The sequence below is a fragment of the Anolis carolinensis genome, chromosome 2 (assembly GCF_035594765.1).
Source record: "Anolis carolinensis isolate JA03-04 chromosome 2, rAnoCar3.1.pri, whole genome shotgun sequence".
In the NCBI taxonomy this organism is placed as follows: Eukaryota; Metazoa; Chordata; class Lepidosauria; order Squamata; family Dactyloidae; genus Anolis; species Anolis carolinensis.
The window spans coordinates 23,750,392-23,767,815 of NC_085842.1; the positions used below are offsets into that span (position 1 = coordinate 23,750,392).

At 42.4% G+C, this 17,424-nt stretch overlaps 1 protein-coding gene across 1 annotated transcript in view; it reads right to left on the reverse strand.

The window, feature by feature from the left end:
- Positions 1-824: 824 nt before the first annotated feature.
- Positions 825-17,424, reverse strand: part of notch4 (notch receptor 4) — a 44,259-nt gene continuing 27,659 nt past the window's right edge. The window contains exons 16-26 of the mRNA XM_008105914.3: positions 17,221-17,333; positions 14,314-14,732; positions 12,462-12,788; positions 12,199-12,362; positions 10,900-11,122; positions 9,710-9,800; positions 8,452-8,575; positions 7,143-7,384; positions 5,676-5,823; positions 3,648-3,745; positions 825-1,886 (exon numbers count right to left, since the gene is read on the reverse strand). Of these exons, the coding sequence (XP_008104121.1) occupies positions 1,524-1,886; positions 3,648-3,745; positions 5,676-5,823; positions 7,143-7,384; positions 8,452-8,575; positions 9,710-9,800; positions 10,900-11,122; positions 12,199-12,362; positions 12,462-12,788; positions 14,314-14,732; positions 17,221-17,333 (2,312 nt within the window). The 3' untranslated portion in view covers positions 825-1,523. The remainder of the gene's footprint in view (positions 1,887-3,647; positions 3,746-5,675; positions 5,824-7,142; positions 7,385-8,451; positions 8,576-9,709; positions 9,801-10,899; positions 11,123-12,198; positions 12,363-12,461; positions 12,789-14,313; positions 14,733-17,220; positions 17,334-17,424) is intronic.

Here is a 17,424-nt window from a genome sequence, read left to right on the forward strand (position 1 = left end):
ATCAGGGCTAGCTAGCACCTCCCAACAAAGGATTCCCCCAGGCAGGAATCAGCCAGGCCTTGAATCTGTGGGTCTATTTTATTCATTCTCTTAGGAGGGAAGGTTGCACCCAGTTAAGTCAGATGGGCTCATGTAACTATTCAAAAAGAGAAGGGAAGTGTCATTTCACGTGAGCAATTCTCGCTGCTATCGATATACCTAACTGCAAGTAAGAAAGCTCCCTGTATCCAAGAGGCGGGATGGTTTGTATGATGAGTATAACAGAGTGAAGTACCTCTGGACTTTTCTACATTTTGGCATCAGTTCCCACCATTTCATGCTAGCAGTTGCAGCTGGCAGGTGACAGCAGGGGCAATGAATCTGCTCCAGTCTTTAGTCTGGACTGTTAAGAAGCTAAATCCTAGATAGATTCCTTATTGACACCTGGGATCTGTTGAGAAGTGAGTGACAAAAATAGTAAAAGGTTTGGAAGCCAAGCACTATGAGGAGTGGCTGAGGGAACTAAGTATGTTTAACTTGGAGAAAGAAGACTGAGAGGGGACATGATAACCGTGTTTAAATATTTAAGAGTGTCCTGAGGAAGAGGGAATTGGCTTGTTTTTTGTTGCTTTAGAGCAGGGGTCCCCAAACTTTTTAAACAGGGGGCCAGTTCACGATCCTTCGGACCGTTGGAGGGCCGGACTATAGTTGGCCACCGAGCAATAACAACAACAACAACAACAATAAAAAGAGGGTTGGAAGAGACCCTTTGGGCCATTGAGTCCAATCCCCTTCTGCCTTTCTGCAAGCAAAGCACCCCTGACAGATGGCCACCCAGCCTCAATGTTAATAATAATAATAATAATAATAATAATAATAATAATAATAATAATAATAATAATTAGGGTTGGAAGAGAAGAAGAGACCCCCTTGGGTCACTTAGCCCAACTCCCTTCTGCCCTTGTGTGTGGGGGCCGGATAAATGGCTTCGATGGGCCGCATCCAGCCCCCGGGCCTTAGTTTGGGGACCCTTGCTTTAGAGCTTAGGACACAGAACAAAGGATTCAAATTACAGGAAAGAGATGCAACCTACACACTTGGGAGAACTTCCCAATAGTAAGAGCTGTTTAGCAGTGGAATATGCTGCCACCGCCTGTTTTAAAACCTCCTTGTTTAGAAGTTTTTAACAGGCTGGATGGCCATCTGTTGGGAGTGCTTTAATTGTGTGTTCCTGCTCTTGGGATCTCTTCCAGCTCTTTGGATTATATGTAACAGATCTGACAAAGGCCATTCAGTCTAATTTGGAGTATGTAGGACTGCTCACCGATTGCTCATCCCCTTGCTATCTGACATAATCATGCATGTCATCAAAAATGTCCTCAGGTCCCTTCCAGGAGCGATGACACATCCAGCCATCCTGCTTTCCTGTGACGCCATCATTCCTGCACTCACATCAGTGGGGATAACACCCCACCGTGGCTCGACCCAACATCACTGAACCCCCGTCCTCCTGTCTGTCTGTTCCACATCCCGAAGGGGCAGAGTCACTCAGCAGGAGGTCTGGCAGCATCTTCAGTTGAGCTATTTGGAGCTTCCTTAAAAAGATCTTCCTTCTCAGGCACAGGAGTTAGCCGCAGGTGGCTACTCTGCCCTGCTAACCTGTGGGGGTTGGCCGTAGTCCGATGGGCCTGTGGCCGTGGTCTATGTGGAGAGAGCTGGCCAGTCCCACAAGAGGGAGAAGTCTGGTCCAAGAGAGATACGATGTCATGGTGGAGACGCTCCCGGGCCACGTCCTTTGGGAGGCGCCCCAGGTGGTCTCGGATGTTCTGCTTGGCTCCATGTTGGAGAAGGAGGCTGGCCACTTGGTAGCTCCCCTCTTGAGCAGCCAGGAACAGAGGGGTCTGTGCCTATGAAGCCAGAAAGGAAGAAACGTTCTGTAAATGTAAGTGACCTTTGTGATTTATTTATCTATTTTTCAACAGCTTCCCTGGCTGCCGGTCTGTTTCCGGGCACAATTCAAACTACTGGTCACGACCTATAAAGCTCTATATGGCTCAGGTCCATCCTATCCCCCAATTTGACTCTGCCCAGAGTTTGAGATCATCAGAAGAGGCCTTTATCTCAGTCCCACCACCAATTGCAAGCACAGTTGGTGGCAACATAAGACATCTATATATATAAATGTGTTCTGACCATTTTTACCTTAAAGTAAACAAAGAAACTACAACACCCACAACCACGAAAATTAACAACACAACACAACGCCCTTGCGGTTGGGTTTAAACGACTAAACCAACATTTGAATACACAACCATGGCCCACACAACCCCACAAACACAAAAAAAAATCTGCGCTTGCTAGACTCCTGCCTCATGGTGGCTTTGGCTTTTATGCATATACTAGCTGTACCTGCCCATGCCAAACTGAGTGGCGAAGAGGTGGGTTTGGCCATTGCTAGTGCTAAGGGGAGGAGCCATCTATTACAAGGTTGCTACGAGAGGAGGAGACTGACTGATCGTTGCTAAGGGATATGGTTTTATCTGTCTCAGGTGTGACAGGTTAGTCATAGTAGGTATGTGAATACTTTAAAACACTTGTCAGTTCGAATGCTATGTTTTGTCCAAATTTCATAGCAATTGGTGAAATAGTTTGGGAGATATGAGGTCCTCACAAATGGACATTACATTTTTATTTATGTAGGTGCGAGTCAAACTTAGAGAATCTTATATGGAAATGTAGGCAATTTTATTTTGTCTATCTCCTTTCCTATCTCAAGATGGATTTCCTGAAACAATACGTGCAAGTTTTCCTTTTTAAACCTTACAACATTTTCTCTTGTTTCCTGACACAAGCTCACATAGCCCTGGCTATGCTTCACTCTGCTTTGGTATAGCTACAAAATATTCCTATAGTGTTAAAAGAGCTATGTGAGATGAGATGGCTCAAAGCTATGGAATGATAGTAGGTGGAGTAGTACAAGGTCCGTCACCTTCTTTGACAAAGTTGTCATCGAACTACAAATCCCAATATTCCATAGCATTCAACCGTAGTAGTTAAAACAGTCTGTGTTCAGATACCCTGTTTCCCTGAAAATAAGACAGTGTCTTATATTAATTTTTGCTCCCAAAGATGTGCTAGGTCTTATTTTCAGGGGATGTCTTATTTTTCCATGAAGAAGAATTCACATTTATTGTTGAACCAAAAATGAAAATTTATCATATACTGTACAGTAGTTGTCATCACAAACCAGCATAACCAGACTAACTGTGAATCAGGGTTGTTGTATGTCTTTCGAGCTGTATGGCCATGTTCCAGAAGCATTCTCTCCTGACGTTTCGCCCACATCTATGGCAGGCATCCTCAGAGGTTGTGAGGTATGGAATCTTTTCAAGAATTACTTGTTACTACCATTATTTCCATGTACAACTATCTATGGTACATACATTTACTGATCCTGCATGCTCTGGTGTTCTGTTTGGCAGGCATGCTTCCAAACAAAAACTTTATTAGGTCTTACTTTTGGGGGAGGCCTTATATTTAGCAATTCAGCAAAACCTCTACTAGGTCTTATTTTCTGGGGATGTCTTATTTTCGGGGAAACAGGGTATATTGCTCTAGTTCTTCCACATCTTTCTTTTGAGATAGAGCCAGCAAACATAACACATTACCCGGTTGTCCAGAGCATCCTTGTCAGCTCCGTTTCTCAGCAGGACGAGGGCGGCACGGACGTTATTCACGGCTGCAGCCCAGTGGAGGGCACTCTTTCCTGCCAGACATGGAAAATTTCAGAAGTGATGAGAAGATCAGAGTCCTTGAGTCCTGGGCATTAACTTGCTTAAAAATAATGAGTGTATTTCTTCAACCCTATAATAAGAGCAGGTACCCCAGGACCAAGAAGTGACAGAATCTATATCCGATTGAAAATATCTGAAGTGGGAAAGAGTTATATCGCCTGTATTTTAAGTCTTTGGAAAAAGTACTAAATAGCATGCTGTTGAGCACACATTAGTTACGCATTTCCTGTATTGTGCAGAAAGTTGGACTGGATGGCTTAGGCTGTATCTACACTGTAGAATTAATGCAATTCGACACCACTTTAAATGCCACGGCTCAATGCAATGGAATCATGGAAGCCGCAGTTTTATAATGTCTTTATGCTTCTCTGCCAAAGAGTCCTGGTGCCTCACCAAACTACAACTCCCAAGATTTCCTGGCATTGAGCCATGGCAGTTAAAGTGGGGTCAACCTGAATTAATTCTCCAGTGTAGATGCACCCAGAGACAGCTCAGTCCTGGGTTGTAAGATTGCAATTCTTCTCTGATTTCATTTTTGAAGGCAGCAGTTTGCAATGTCAAGAATTACCTTCCCAATAGGAGGTTATTGACAACCACATTTATAAAGGCTATTTGCAATTCAAGATTGGTTCCATAAAAAATTCTCACAGGAATATTTTTGCGTCTTCTGCACAAGAAGCCACATTTTCTGCATGTAAATTAATATTTCAATGTAAAAATATTTCTGCACAGAAAATACTATTTTCTGCACAGAAATATCTGCTTTCTATGTGAATCAACCATGTTTGAATCCCCAATGACAACATTTTTTCAACAAAAACAATCTTTTCTACAAGGAAAATTAATATTTGTGCATTGAAATAGTATTCCCTCACAGAAATAGCTCTCTACTTTTTTTTTCTTTTCCTTCTGCCTACTCCACCTCCCTGTAATGAGGACAATGCCTCTTTTCCTCCCCAAAAACCTGGTTTGAGAGAACCAGAAAACAGACAGGATCAAAATTTGTCTAGGAGAGCATTGTCCAGTCTCTGTCCAATTTAGGACCTTTCCAAATTTTGTTGACTTACAACCCCTTATTATGCACGCTGGGAGTTGAAGTCCACTAGCTTGTGGAAGGATGGATTAATCCAGATTTTGTTGAATGTCAGCTCCCTTCATTTTCTTCCCATATGCATAATGGGAGTTGAAGTCCAATGTATTTGTAAAGCACCAGGGTGTGGAGTGACTGATTAATCCAGATATTTTCGAATGATAACTCCCATCATTTTCAGACTGCATAGATGCTTTTTTTTAGCCTTGAAGTCCAATATGTTTGGAGAGCACCAGGATGTGAAAAAGTGGATTCATAAAAAATGGGGTGTTTCCTGTCTCAAAGTTGCAAAATTCCCAGTTATTCCACATCCTATGTTCCATCTCCCTGCATTTTACTATCCACCTCTGCAACCCGCACTGCACGGCCCTTGGACAACCACTGATGCTGTCTAAAGCCCATGACAAAATATTTATTATTGAACTATTAACTCTGTTGTCGAAGGCTTTTGTGATCACAATCTCTGTATTGCTGTGAGCTTTCCAGACTGTATGGCTATGTTCTAGAAGCATTCTCTCCTGACGTTTCACCCACATCTATGGCAGGCATCCTAAGAGGTTGTGAAGTTTGTTGGAAACTAGGCAAGTGGGGTTTATATATTTGTGGACGGTCCAGGGTGGGAGAAAGAACTCTTGTCTGCCTGAGGCAAGTGTGGATGTGAATATACACCCCACTTGTGTGGTTTTCCAACAGACCTCACAACCTCTGAGGATATGGGTGAAACGTCAGGAAAGAATGCTTTTGGAACATGGCCACACAGCCCAGAAAACTCACGGTAACCCTGTTAACTCTGTGTTGGGCAAGACCCTCACCTCTCTTGTCTGTGGCCCTGACATCTGCATGATTGGCCACCAGCTCCTCCACCATGTTTTCAACCGCCAGCCTCGTGGCAAGGATGAGTGGGGTGGAGCCGTCTTGGGTGGATGCATCCAAATCTGTCTGCCTTTGACGGAGTAGGATCTGTTGGAACAGTGAAATGGGGGTTTGTGGTGAGTTTTACCTTGCTTTCCAAGAATGCATTCTTTCCCACATGGACTCGTCCTCAGGTCAAGGACATCTTCAAAGCAGTCATTTATGTAGACAGAACAGGTAAATTTGCAGAGAAAAGCAGAGCCTCTTCAGAAGTGGCCCCACAACTCGTGGAAGAAAATCACAGGAAGCAATACACTTGGATTTCATTCCTGGCCTTTAACATTTCATTCTTCAAGAGGAGGCCTAGCGATACCAAATTTGGAACTATATTATGACGCATTTCAAATTATTTCAAGTAGGGAAAATGGTCAAGAATAACAACTCTGTTGCCTGGGTGCAAATTGAAAGAAGCGAAGTATCAAATGGTATGTTTGCAGATAAAGTAAATACAGTAGAGTCTCACTTATTCAACATAAACGGGTCGGCAGAATGTTGGATAAGCAAATATGTTGGATAATAAGGAGGGATTAAGGAAAAGCCTATTAAACATCAAATTAGGTTATGATTTTACAAATGAAGCACCCAAACATCATGTTATACAAAAAAATTGACAGAAAAAGTAGTTCAATAGGCAGTAATGCTATGTAGTAATTACTGTATTTACGAATTTAGCACCAAAAGATCATGATGTATTGAAAACATTGACTACAAAAATGCGTTGGATAATCCAGAACGTTGGATAAGCGAGCGTTGGATAAGTGAGACTCTACTGTAAAAGAAAATCCAGACAACCTTTTTACTGAGGGCTTTGTTAATACATGGTTCTTGTTCCACTGCTATCACCCCTCTATCCATTTTTAGAACACATTTTTTTTAGAATAACATGAAGATAAATATAGACAATTTAAGGGGTAGGAAGGTGAAAGGGATTTATACAACAAACAACTTGTTTTCATCAGGAAAATCTATTCAAATGGAAGAAATGAAAAACAAATTAAAGCCAGTTAATCCAGCTTGTTATCTCTAGACATTTTCAGGTCATAGGATCACAGAGTCTGAAGAGACCTCGTGGACCATCCAGACCAACCCCCTGCCAAGAAACAGGTCCTTCAGTGTGATTCTGTGGTATGCTTCCCCTGAAGGTTGACCACATAGTCATGCTGGAGAACCTAGAAATACTACAGACACCTGGAGGGCCTCCAAAACACCTGGAGGACCAACGTTTGCCCATGCCTTCTCTATAGGCATTTTCTAGAACCTCCAGTATGATTTTATGGTATGCTTCTGCCAGAAGTTGGTGATGCATAGTCCAATGCTCAAACCACTCAACCACACTCTATTTCAATCCAGGAACAGAATCTTCTAACCTGAAAGACACCCAACGCATCAGCGGCTACTGCGCTGTGCAAGGGGGTGCGTCCCCACTGGTCGCGGGCATTGACATCGGCCCCAGAGGCGAGGAGACGGCGGGCAGCATCGGCACGGGAGAAGCGAGCTGCCAAGTGAAGGGGAGTCTCTCCAGAGTTGTGTGGTTGCTGGTCTGTCCAGGATCCTTCAACTTCCAAGCCGGGAGAAGCAGCCAAAGGCATCAAGGGTGTCAAACCACAAACTGGGGAAATAAAAGGCCATAGAGAAAGGTGGGAAGAAAGGATTTGGTACAAATTACAGGAAAGGAGATTCCTCCTTAACATCAGGAAGAACTTCTTGGTTGTAAGAGCCATACAACAGTGGAACTCACTCCCTCGGGGTGTGGGGAGGCTGCTTATTTGGAGACTTTTAAATAGAGGCTAGATTGCCATCTGTCAGGAGTGCTTTGGTTGGGCATTCCTTTATAGCAGAGGGTTGGACTAGATGGTATGTGGTCTCTTCCAACTCTCTGATTCTGTTATTGAAAAAGGCACATTTTCCTGGATTGCTGCTTTTAGCTTATTCTACTGTCTATTACACTATGTAACAAATTTTTGGGGGAAAAAAATCTGTTCCTGGTTTGAAAGTGTTATTTCCTGTTTAATGGTGCAATAGTTGTTATACCCCAGAAACTTTGTTTTTGTGATTGCAATTTTTAACCTTTCAGGGGCTTTTTTAACCTTTTGTGCAGACCACAAAAATAAAGTTTTTGCAGTTTAATACACTTTTCCATGTTTTTATAATAGAACCAATTAGGAAATGGCATTTATAACCCAGGAACAAAAATCATGTTACATAGTGTTATTTCTTTATAATTTATTAGTGAGATGGGTCTCCCTTATAGTTAAATCGAGGCCGTGTACAATTGGCCTTTCACATTTGCAAATTTCACTTTTGTGAAACTGAGTATGTTCTAAGTCCTCTACTGCAATTTTATGGACATTTGGCAAATGAACTAAAAAGTCACATTGGAGGTCTGAGAGAGAATACTTGTCTAGGCATTTATAATTAGCCAGAAGAATTCTGTTGAAAGTTGACCATAGAGTTGCACTGACAAAATTGAGTGTTTCATTATTAATATTTTTTTTCCATTTTCCCTGCACCCCTAATCCCAACGATTGTGGAGTAATGGCTCTCCTATCCCTCACTTTGTCCTCACAACAACTTGTGTGATAGCAAGTGGTATTTTCTTTATTGATCTTACTGCTACAAGGGTTGAGGTTTCCTGCTTTACTAATTCTCTCTTTAGAGTCAGACATCTCCGTTTACCTGGCTCTCGATTCTTTGCACTCTTTGGCCTGGTGCTCTTTTCCTGGGTTGGCGTGCTGCCCGGCATCTGCCTCTTGGGCTTTGGCTGGCCCTGGTCTGGCACTGAGATACAATCAGAATCATCCTGCAAAAGAGAGACTGTATTTTGTAAAACCCATAATGGTCAAGGATCAGTATTTCACAATCTGTCTTTTTAAAATTATTTTCCTTTATTTTATTTCTAAGCCAGCTTTCTTTCAAGTGTCTTACAAAGTTAGTTAATAATAGATTTCTCACCAGCTGGCATTCAATTAAGAGATTTATGCCAGTGTAAACCACACTGAGCTCGTGCAGTAATTTTGTAGATAATGTGCAACAATCACATCCAGCTGAGACCACACAATGTGTGCATGCAGGACTCTTATACATTCAGTAGCACATTAAAATACAATGGCACTTTGCAATTACACAGTGGGTCACCAGCCATGAACATTGACCAAAAAGACTGCAGTATGTTAGTATTCAGTATTGTGGTTTAACTCAGAGGAAGTAAACTTAGTCTATGGAAGCTATGCTACTACCTTTTCTCTCTGAGGACATTATCACATGAAATTGGGGTTGCAAGTTTGTAGCTATTTAATATCACATGACTGTGTTGCTTATCACACAATACCTGTTGCAAATAGTTTTTCTCTATTGTTATAATTCATGGGAGAAATCTATGAATATGTCCCAAATAGTGTGTTGTTCGCCCATTACTACTGGTGTGATAGGGAACTGGTGTGGCTTCTGCAATATTGCCTAGCTCCAGCACCCCAATGGCATGTTGCACACTGATAACAACACCATTTTTCTGTCAGCATAAACTAATTTGTAAAATATGTTGTCATCCACTGTAGTTGGCAATGCATCCATTTTTTATTTATGATAGGAGGTAAAAAGAAATGGAAACATGTAACGTAAACTGAAATGGCAGCACTGTGCAACTACGGAATGACATGCCAATGAAAACATGGAATGGGATATTCTCACAATAATTAACCAAATCTTGAAATTGTATTTTTTCCATTGTTTCTTGTTTCTTCAGTAAACTGAGGAATGTATCCTCTGCAGATAACGAAGCTGTACTGTAATTTAAGATATGCATGGAACACAGCACATTAATAGAAACAATAAAAGCCAATGCTTTTATTTTGACCCAGTTAGTTAATGAAGGCCTGCCTGAATCAACATTTCTTTGGCTGCAGATGGAAACAGCACTTGACATTCACTAAGTTACCTCCACATCCTTGGTGTTCAGAGGTCCATCATAATGGGGACTGGAAAACATATCAGTCTCTTCGACAAATTCAATCTCCATTTTCATTGGCCTGTATTGGGGAAGAGCATGAAAGGAAAGTTTGGGCAAAATGTCAACATGTGATACAATAGTTTTGTAATGCGCCAAAAGGGGACCAATCTGAGAAAGCTTTGCTGCCTGAGGCAGAAAAGCAAACTGCCCCTATATTGAAACCATACAACACCCAAAAACATATAATTTGAGCTCATAATTATTTATTTGTTTACAGTATTTATATTCCGCCCTTCTCACCCCGAAGGGGACTTAGGGCGAATCACATTACACATATAAGGCAAACATTCAATGCCTTAACATAGAACAGAGACAAAGACAAACACAGGCTCCGAGCTGGCCTCGAACTCATGACCTCTTGGTCAGAGTGATTTGTTGCAGCTGGCTGCAGCTGGCTGCTCACCAGCCTGCGCCACAGCCCGGCTAATTACGTTTCCCAGTAAGTACCTAACCAATTTCTCGCCTTACTCCTCAAAATCTACTGCTTGAGATGGTTGCCTCATTCGTACCAATGGTAACTAGCACAGTGGGCCCTCTGTCTCTATGGACTCGATGAGAATACCAACATCTTTGGATGAGCAAATCCCATTAAATAAAATGTAGTATGTAATGACTGAAGGAAGACTGAGAATCTGTGAAATAGTGGGAGGCATGGATTTATACTGAGCAGCACTGTGCCTGGATCTCTGATTTTCATAGATCCTCTGTCTCTTTCCAATTTTGTATCTCTCTCCAGACATTCAACTACAGTAGATACTACATGACTTGTACTGTCTGCTATATATTGAACTTTTGAACACATATTTGGTTGAATCCACAGATCTGAAGCTTATGCATGTGTGAGTTTGTAGAAATATCTGTGCACGTGTTTGAACAACCAAGGAGATATGTGTGGATGTGTGGATGGCAATGAAATACAGAAGACAGTGCGTATGCTTGTGAATAGTAAGACAGTGTTGTCTCTCTATATCAAGCATGGGCAATCTTTAGCCCTCCAGGTGTTTTGGACTTCAACTCCCACAATTCCTAACAGCCGGTAGGCTGTTAGGAAATGTGGGAGTTGAAGTCCAAAACACCTGGAGGGCCAAAGTTTGCCCATGCCTGCTCGATATACTTACTTTAACCCAATAGCATCTTCCCCAAGAGGTTCTCTCCGCCGCCGCCGTTTCTTGCTCTGGTGTGGAGCAAATCCGGGAGGGAACCACAGTGAACCATGTTCCCGATGCTGGGGCCGGCGGATCCTCCAGACTCCCACAAAGATGCCCAAGGCGATCACCAAAACACCTGCCACCACGCCGTAAAGGAGGGGCCCGGAGAAACGCGGAAGGGACGTCTGCGGATCTGACAGCATGAAGCGGCAAGATGGCAGAACGTCAGTTTTGCAGAGCATGCAAAAGTAAATAGAGTCTTACTAATTAAAAAATTTTTTTAAATCTAATTGATGCTAATATTGGCTGTGAAAGACAGGTCAGGACGGGATTTTGGGATTTCATTTACTTTCATCGCATATGTACAGTTAACCGTCCACTAGGCATTCACTGGACTAAAGGGAATAGAACCACCACAAAATGCTGAAAATGTGGATAAAAAACCATATATGTCCAGTGGGACCTTGGTAACCACTGGAGTATGATTCCAGGACTGCCCCCCCCCCCCATGTGCACCAAAATCCATCAGTGCTCAATATTCATTACACTGATTTGAAAAAGGAATTCTTTTCCTGGTTTGAAAGTTTTCTTTCCTGTTTAATTGTGGGATAGTTACTTTGAAAGTAGTTATTATATTCCAAAAACTTCATTTTGGTGGCACCACAAACTATATTGAATTGGCTGAGACTCTATGAGATATGAAATATACATTGAAAAACTTTAGCAAAATGTGCTCCAGGATGTCCCACAAAAACAACAGTTTTGTAATTTAATATTTTATATGAGAGAACCAGTTAGGAAATGACATTTGTAACCCAGGAACAAAAACTGTGTTACATAGAGTTATAAACAATGGTGTACTATAATGGCATCCCTTATATGAAAAAGCAATATCAAGGTTTAGCTTTGGACTTTAAAAAAATTCAAGCCATGGACAGTGGAATGCATGGATGCAGAATCCATGGATACAGCAGGCCAACTGTACATTTACTATGTTTTTAGGAGAGATGCTCCTGCAACGAGTGGAAGCTATCTGCTTTCACATTATGATTCCTCTCCATGTTGTAATTTGGATTTAACACATTTTATTTACTGAGTGATCCCTGGAAAGGCAACATGGCCCCAATTTGCAATGTGATTGTTGAGAAATATAGCTCAGAGGAAAATGGGTAACCTATGAGCAAGATTACATTTCCTTTAGCATTTAAGCTTTCTTCTCTGCACACAACCAGAATTTCTGCCCTTCTCCCTCCCCTTGTTATAATGTACCATTTTCCACCAACTCCAGCCAGGCTGCAACCAGCGGGTGTGGAATTAAGGATTCCAGGGATCCCTTTGCTGACATGGCCCCCAAGATATTCAGAACGGATTTGGGGGATGTGGGACACCGCCCTGAGCACAAGCTGCTGTCCACAATCAGGAAGATAGTAAAACTGCAATAAAAAAGAAACAAGAAATTAGGCATTTGTATAGATTACGCAGTGGTCGTCTTGCATAAAACCACAAAATACAGTGTCATACAAGACTCTTACCCAATGGTTTCTGTTACAGAAGTCTTTTTCTGAGTCCAGTTGCTCTTGCTTCCAAGCTCTTCCTTCCCAGTATAGGGATAGATCCGCTCTTTCCCTTCGGCATCCCGCATAACCTGCAGCACGGCCCGCGTGACAACCGTCAGGGAATGCAGAAACAGAGGGATGGCTTTCCGGGGAAGCAGGACCACCAGCCCCAATACTGGTGCCTTCGATGGGACAGGCGATGACAAGCAGTCTCCTCCGTCCCACCCGCAGGAAGCCACGTTGCACCCTCGGTCACAGTGTCCGTCACGGAAGCGGTCCCGGCAATACATAGCATAGGACGGGCTGGGGAGGAAAGGTTCATGACACAATGATGCATGGTGTGGAGTTCACACACTGGTTGTCCAGGTGTTTTGGACTTCAGATCCCAAAATCCCCAGCCAGTTTGGGGATTTTGAGCCAGGGATTCTGGGAGATGAATTCCAAAACACAAGAGCCGAAGAGCACCAGTGTACAGAAACAGGCAAAGAGAGATATCATTTCCTGTCTCCTATACACTATGCAACAAAATTTGGGGGGGGGGGGGGGACTGTTCCTGGTTTGAAATAATTATTTCCTGTTTAATTGTGTGGTGCTTACTTTGAAAATAGTTGTTATACTCCAGAAAATTCATTTTTGTGGCTGCCACTATGTTGAATTGGTTGAGACTCCATGAGATATTCATTGAAAAAGCTGTAGCAAAATGTGCTGCAGGATGTCTCGCAAAAACAAAGTTTTTGCAGTTTAATAAGTTTTTCTCATGTTTTTATGATATAACCAAGTACGAAATGACTTTTATAACCCAGGAACAAAAATCGTGTTACACAGTGTAATACTAGATTTCAGGACAGTGGCCTTGGGAAAGAACTTGAACACTGTGCTCAGTGGAATAAACAGGAAAAGCCAAAAGTGTAAAGGTAATTAAGACTGTCAGACCAATCTGAGTGTACAGTCAACCCTTCACATTTGCTGCCGTTAGAGCAAGCATGGGCAAATTTCGGCCCTCCAATTGTTTAGGGCTTCAACTCCCACAATTTATTTATTTATTTATTTGCAGTATTTATATTTTGCCCTTCTCACCCTGAAGGGAACTCAGGGCGGAGCACAATGCACATATACATGGCAAACATTCAATGCCATTATTAGACATACAATACATATGTCTGCCGATAGTTAGGAATTGTGAGAGCTGAAGTCAAAAACACCTGGAGGCCCAAAGTTTGCCCATGTCTGGGTTAAAGGCACAGGATTACCATGAAAGTCAAAATCTGCATTTTACTTTTGTGGATTTGCTTAAAAACATTCCCTCTGGGATTCTCTAGGTCCTCTAACATGACTCTATGAACAACTTCTGCTAGAAGTTGAGCATAAAATCATGCTGGAGGATCTAGAAATTTCTAGAGAGAATACCTTTGTCCTCCAATGCAATTCTAGGGTCAGCTTGAAGACCTAGAAATTCCTAGAGAGGTGTTCTCTCAGGTAAAAAAAGAATTAACAATTTCTTTATTTGCATTTTTAAAAACTTTCATGGGGGTCCTGTGCCTCTAACCCAAGCATGGGTAAACTTTGGCTCTCCGGCTGTTTTGGACTCCGACTCCCACAATTCCTAATAGCTGGTAGGCTGTTAGCAATTGTGAGAGTTGAAGTCCAAAACACCTGGAGGGCCGAAGTTTGCTCATGCCTGCTCTAACCCCAGTGAATGTGGATGGCTGTCTGTACAAATGTTTGTTTTGGACTTGTCTGGCTGGGGCATGCTTTGGCTGTTTGCCCACTCTTTGTCAACATTCTCTTTTGTTAGCATTCTCTCAAGGCCCTGCTTTTGAAGACTCACTTGCATTGCTTCTGTTGGACACAGTCAAAGCCATCATGCAGGCAACCTTCACTGTCACAGGAGCGCTGGCAATGCCCATTCCGGAAATCCACCTGGCACAGCTCCTGCTTTGGGCAACCTCCCCAAGGGTTGAGCAAGCCCAGGGAACAGTCGCCACCGTCCCAGTTGGTCTCACGGGAGCTGCAGGCCCGGTCACAACGCCCATCTCCTGAGGTCTTCTGGCATTCAGGTTTCAGGGTGTCATTGGCAGCTGCGCAGGAACCCGAAGAACAGGGAGGTTGGCGGCAGTCGAGCCCAGAGAAACCAGCCACACAGAGGCACCGTGGTCTGGACTGGGGTGAAATGCAAACCCCGCCATTGTGACAGAAGAAGGGCCCACAAGATGGTGTGTGCTGGTCACAGGTGGTTCCTTCATACCCCTAAATGTGGGAAGGAAGGAGCATGTTTTTAATGATCTCCACAAGCTTTTGTATGGGTTCTTTCCATCTACCTAAAGGGCGAAATACTGAATCTTGTTTACCAGAAGAAAGAGGCTCTGAGTTACATACAATAAGTTTACATTTGTCATAGAATCATAGCGTTGGAAGAGGTCCCAGTGGCCATCCAGTCCAACCTCATTCTGCTAGGCGGGATGACAGAACTCAAGGATTCCTGACAAATGGCCATCCAACCTTCTTTCGAAAACCTCCAGAAAAGGATTTTGTCTCATCCTTTTGCCTCTGTATACCTTCATCCGAGTCCACCAGATTCCTGTCTCTTCACTCTTTGTGTCCACTACAACATTTTGAACCTCACTGTCACTTTTATTCTTAATCTGAAGTCGCAAGAGCTGACCAGGGCTCAATTCTCTTAGCATACATTTCCAAACCAAATGGCTGAAGGAGGACAGTGGCTGGATCTACACTGCCATATAATCCAGTTCAATGCAGTTAATTTGCATTCAGAAACTGGATGATATGGCAGTGTAGATGGGGTCGGTAACTAAACCACAGAACACCTCTGGTTGTTGAAGTTTTGAGTTCAATACCTGCTTAGGCGTGTAAACAATCTGGCCTGAACCCCAAGGATGGCACTGTCTGTCAATATAAGACAGTTGGCTGGAGAGGAAAGGACATATATTCCATGTTATAATTCATTCATTGATTAAAGATCTTGATTTAAGCAGCAAATACATCCACAACTTGAGGGAAAAAACTAAGCCTTATTGTAGAAACTCCATTTAAGGGTGCTAATGTAACCTACTTTCATCTTGGACTCATGGGAGGGAGAAGAGGTGCAGAAACATCCCTAAGAGAATCAGTTTACATCACATTGAGGGCAGGATAGGTAGACACAAAGGGAAGATGCTTCCGGTTACTCAAATGATTTAATCCCATTATTACTGTCAACCATGAGACACTCTTCAATCTTCAGTGCTTAGCGCTATTGCATTTCGAACAATCTGGAAGGCATCAGTTGTGGGGGACTGTTAGAGAGACCACTGCTTCTTAAATTGTGGGTCCTAATCTCAAATGGGATCCTTTTAGCTCAGTAGTGGGATCCTGAAAAATTTGAGATCAGTAAAAGTTTTCTGAATCTCATTTTGTGACTGTTTTAGACATTTACACAAACCTGTTGTGCAGTGTTTACAGTAGATTCTGCAGAAGATGCTTCAGCTGTACTTCAGAAATAAGGAAAACCAGACTATTTAGCAAATCTTGCACAAGCTGATTTGTTATTAGTAAATGTTTGATTTTCATACCTATTTTATATTCCTATACACATAAATATTTCTCAGGCCAAAAGAGAAAATGGGAGTGGAAGGCTTAGGAAGCCTGGTATAGATTAAATAGACCAGATTTGATGCATGGCGATGCCCTAGAGTTGACTTCCATGTCAGTTTACTTCATGTTTTAGTTCAGACATTAACCTGGACATCCAAGGTGCTGATTTTATTAGTGGGATAGGCACAGGTATTCTGGCTTGTTACTTTAAAATCTGAATTAAAACATGCAGGGCATGTCAGAGTATTTGCAGCGTAGCAGTAGTTGGATGGAACCAATGGAGCGCAGAACGAAGAGACACTCAGAGACGTTGGTAAAACTTTTTACAAAGTTTTACTGTATCAACACAAATAGACTTGCAGATGAACACAGGACTTGACTCTAGGCAGACAGAACTCAACACCTAGGCAGACAGATCTCGACTTAACAGACGCAATCAGTAAGCACAAAACACTTGTGTCTGGATATTCCCTAGTTCCAGCCACACATCAAGGTCATCATAGCTTCTTGGCAATTAACTCTTTCCACACTATGGTACACTCTGGATGATGCAATCAGTAGCAATACAGGCATGGTACAAATTGCATTTAAACACTATCAATACACAAATAACATCCCATTGTGACAGAAATCATAAGTTTCAATTAAACATCCTATTACTGCAGACTCCTGTTTCCTGCCCAAGAATGGATGTCAACCATCACAATTTTAGATTTTGGGTCAAAATAGGACAGATTGAGTATCCCTTACCCAAAATGCTTAGGATCAGAAATGTTTTGGATTTTGGGGGGGATTTTGGAATACCTGGATATAAATACATAATGAGATATCTTGGAGATGGGACCCAAGCCTAAATATGAAGTTCATGGAGGTTTCACATATGTCTTATACACAAAGCCTGAAGGTAATTTTATGCACCCCATTTGTAATAATTTTGTGCGTGAAATGAAGTTTGTGTACACTGAACCATCAGAAAGCAAAGGTGTGACTATCTGAGTCTACTTATGTGGATGATTTTGGATTCTGGAGTAATTTTGAATTCCGGAGATGGATGATCAATCTGTACAGTTTTTAAGCTTTGCAGTTTACAATGTCACCACTGCCACTGAATTCCCCAGTCATAGTCTCCCAACTCCATTCCTACCTGTGGACAGTGGCAGGTGAATTCAAGAGGGTTACCAGGCATCATGGTACAGCTTCCACCATTGAGGCAGGGATTGGCCTGACAACTGTCAGTCACAGTTTCACACAGTCTCCCTAGAGAGAAGGAGAGATGTTTAACTTAAATAAGATTTGGTTTACAAGTGGAGACAAAACCAAACAGACTCAAGAATGAAGATGAATGAAA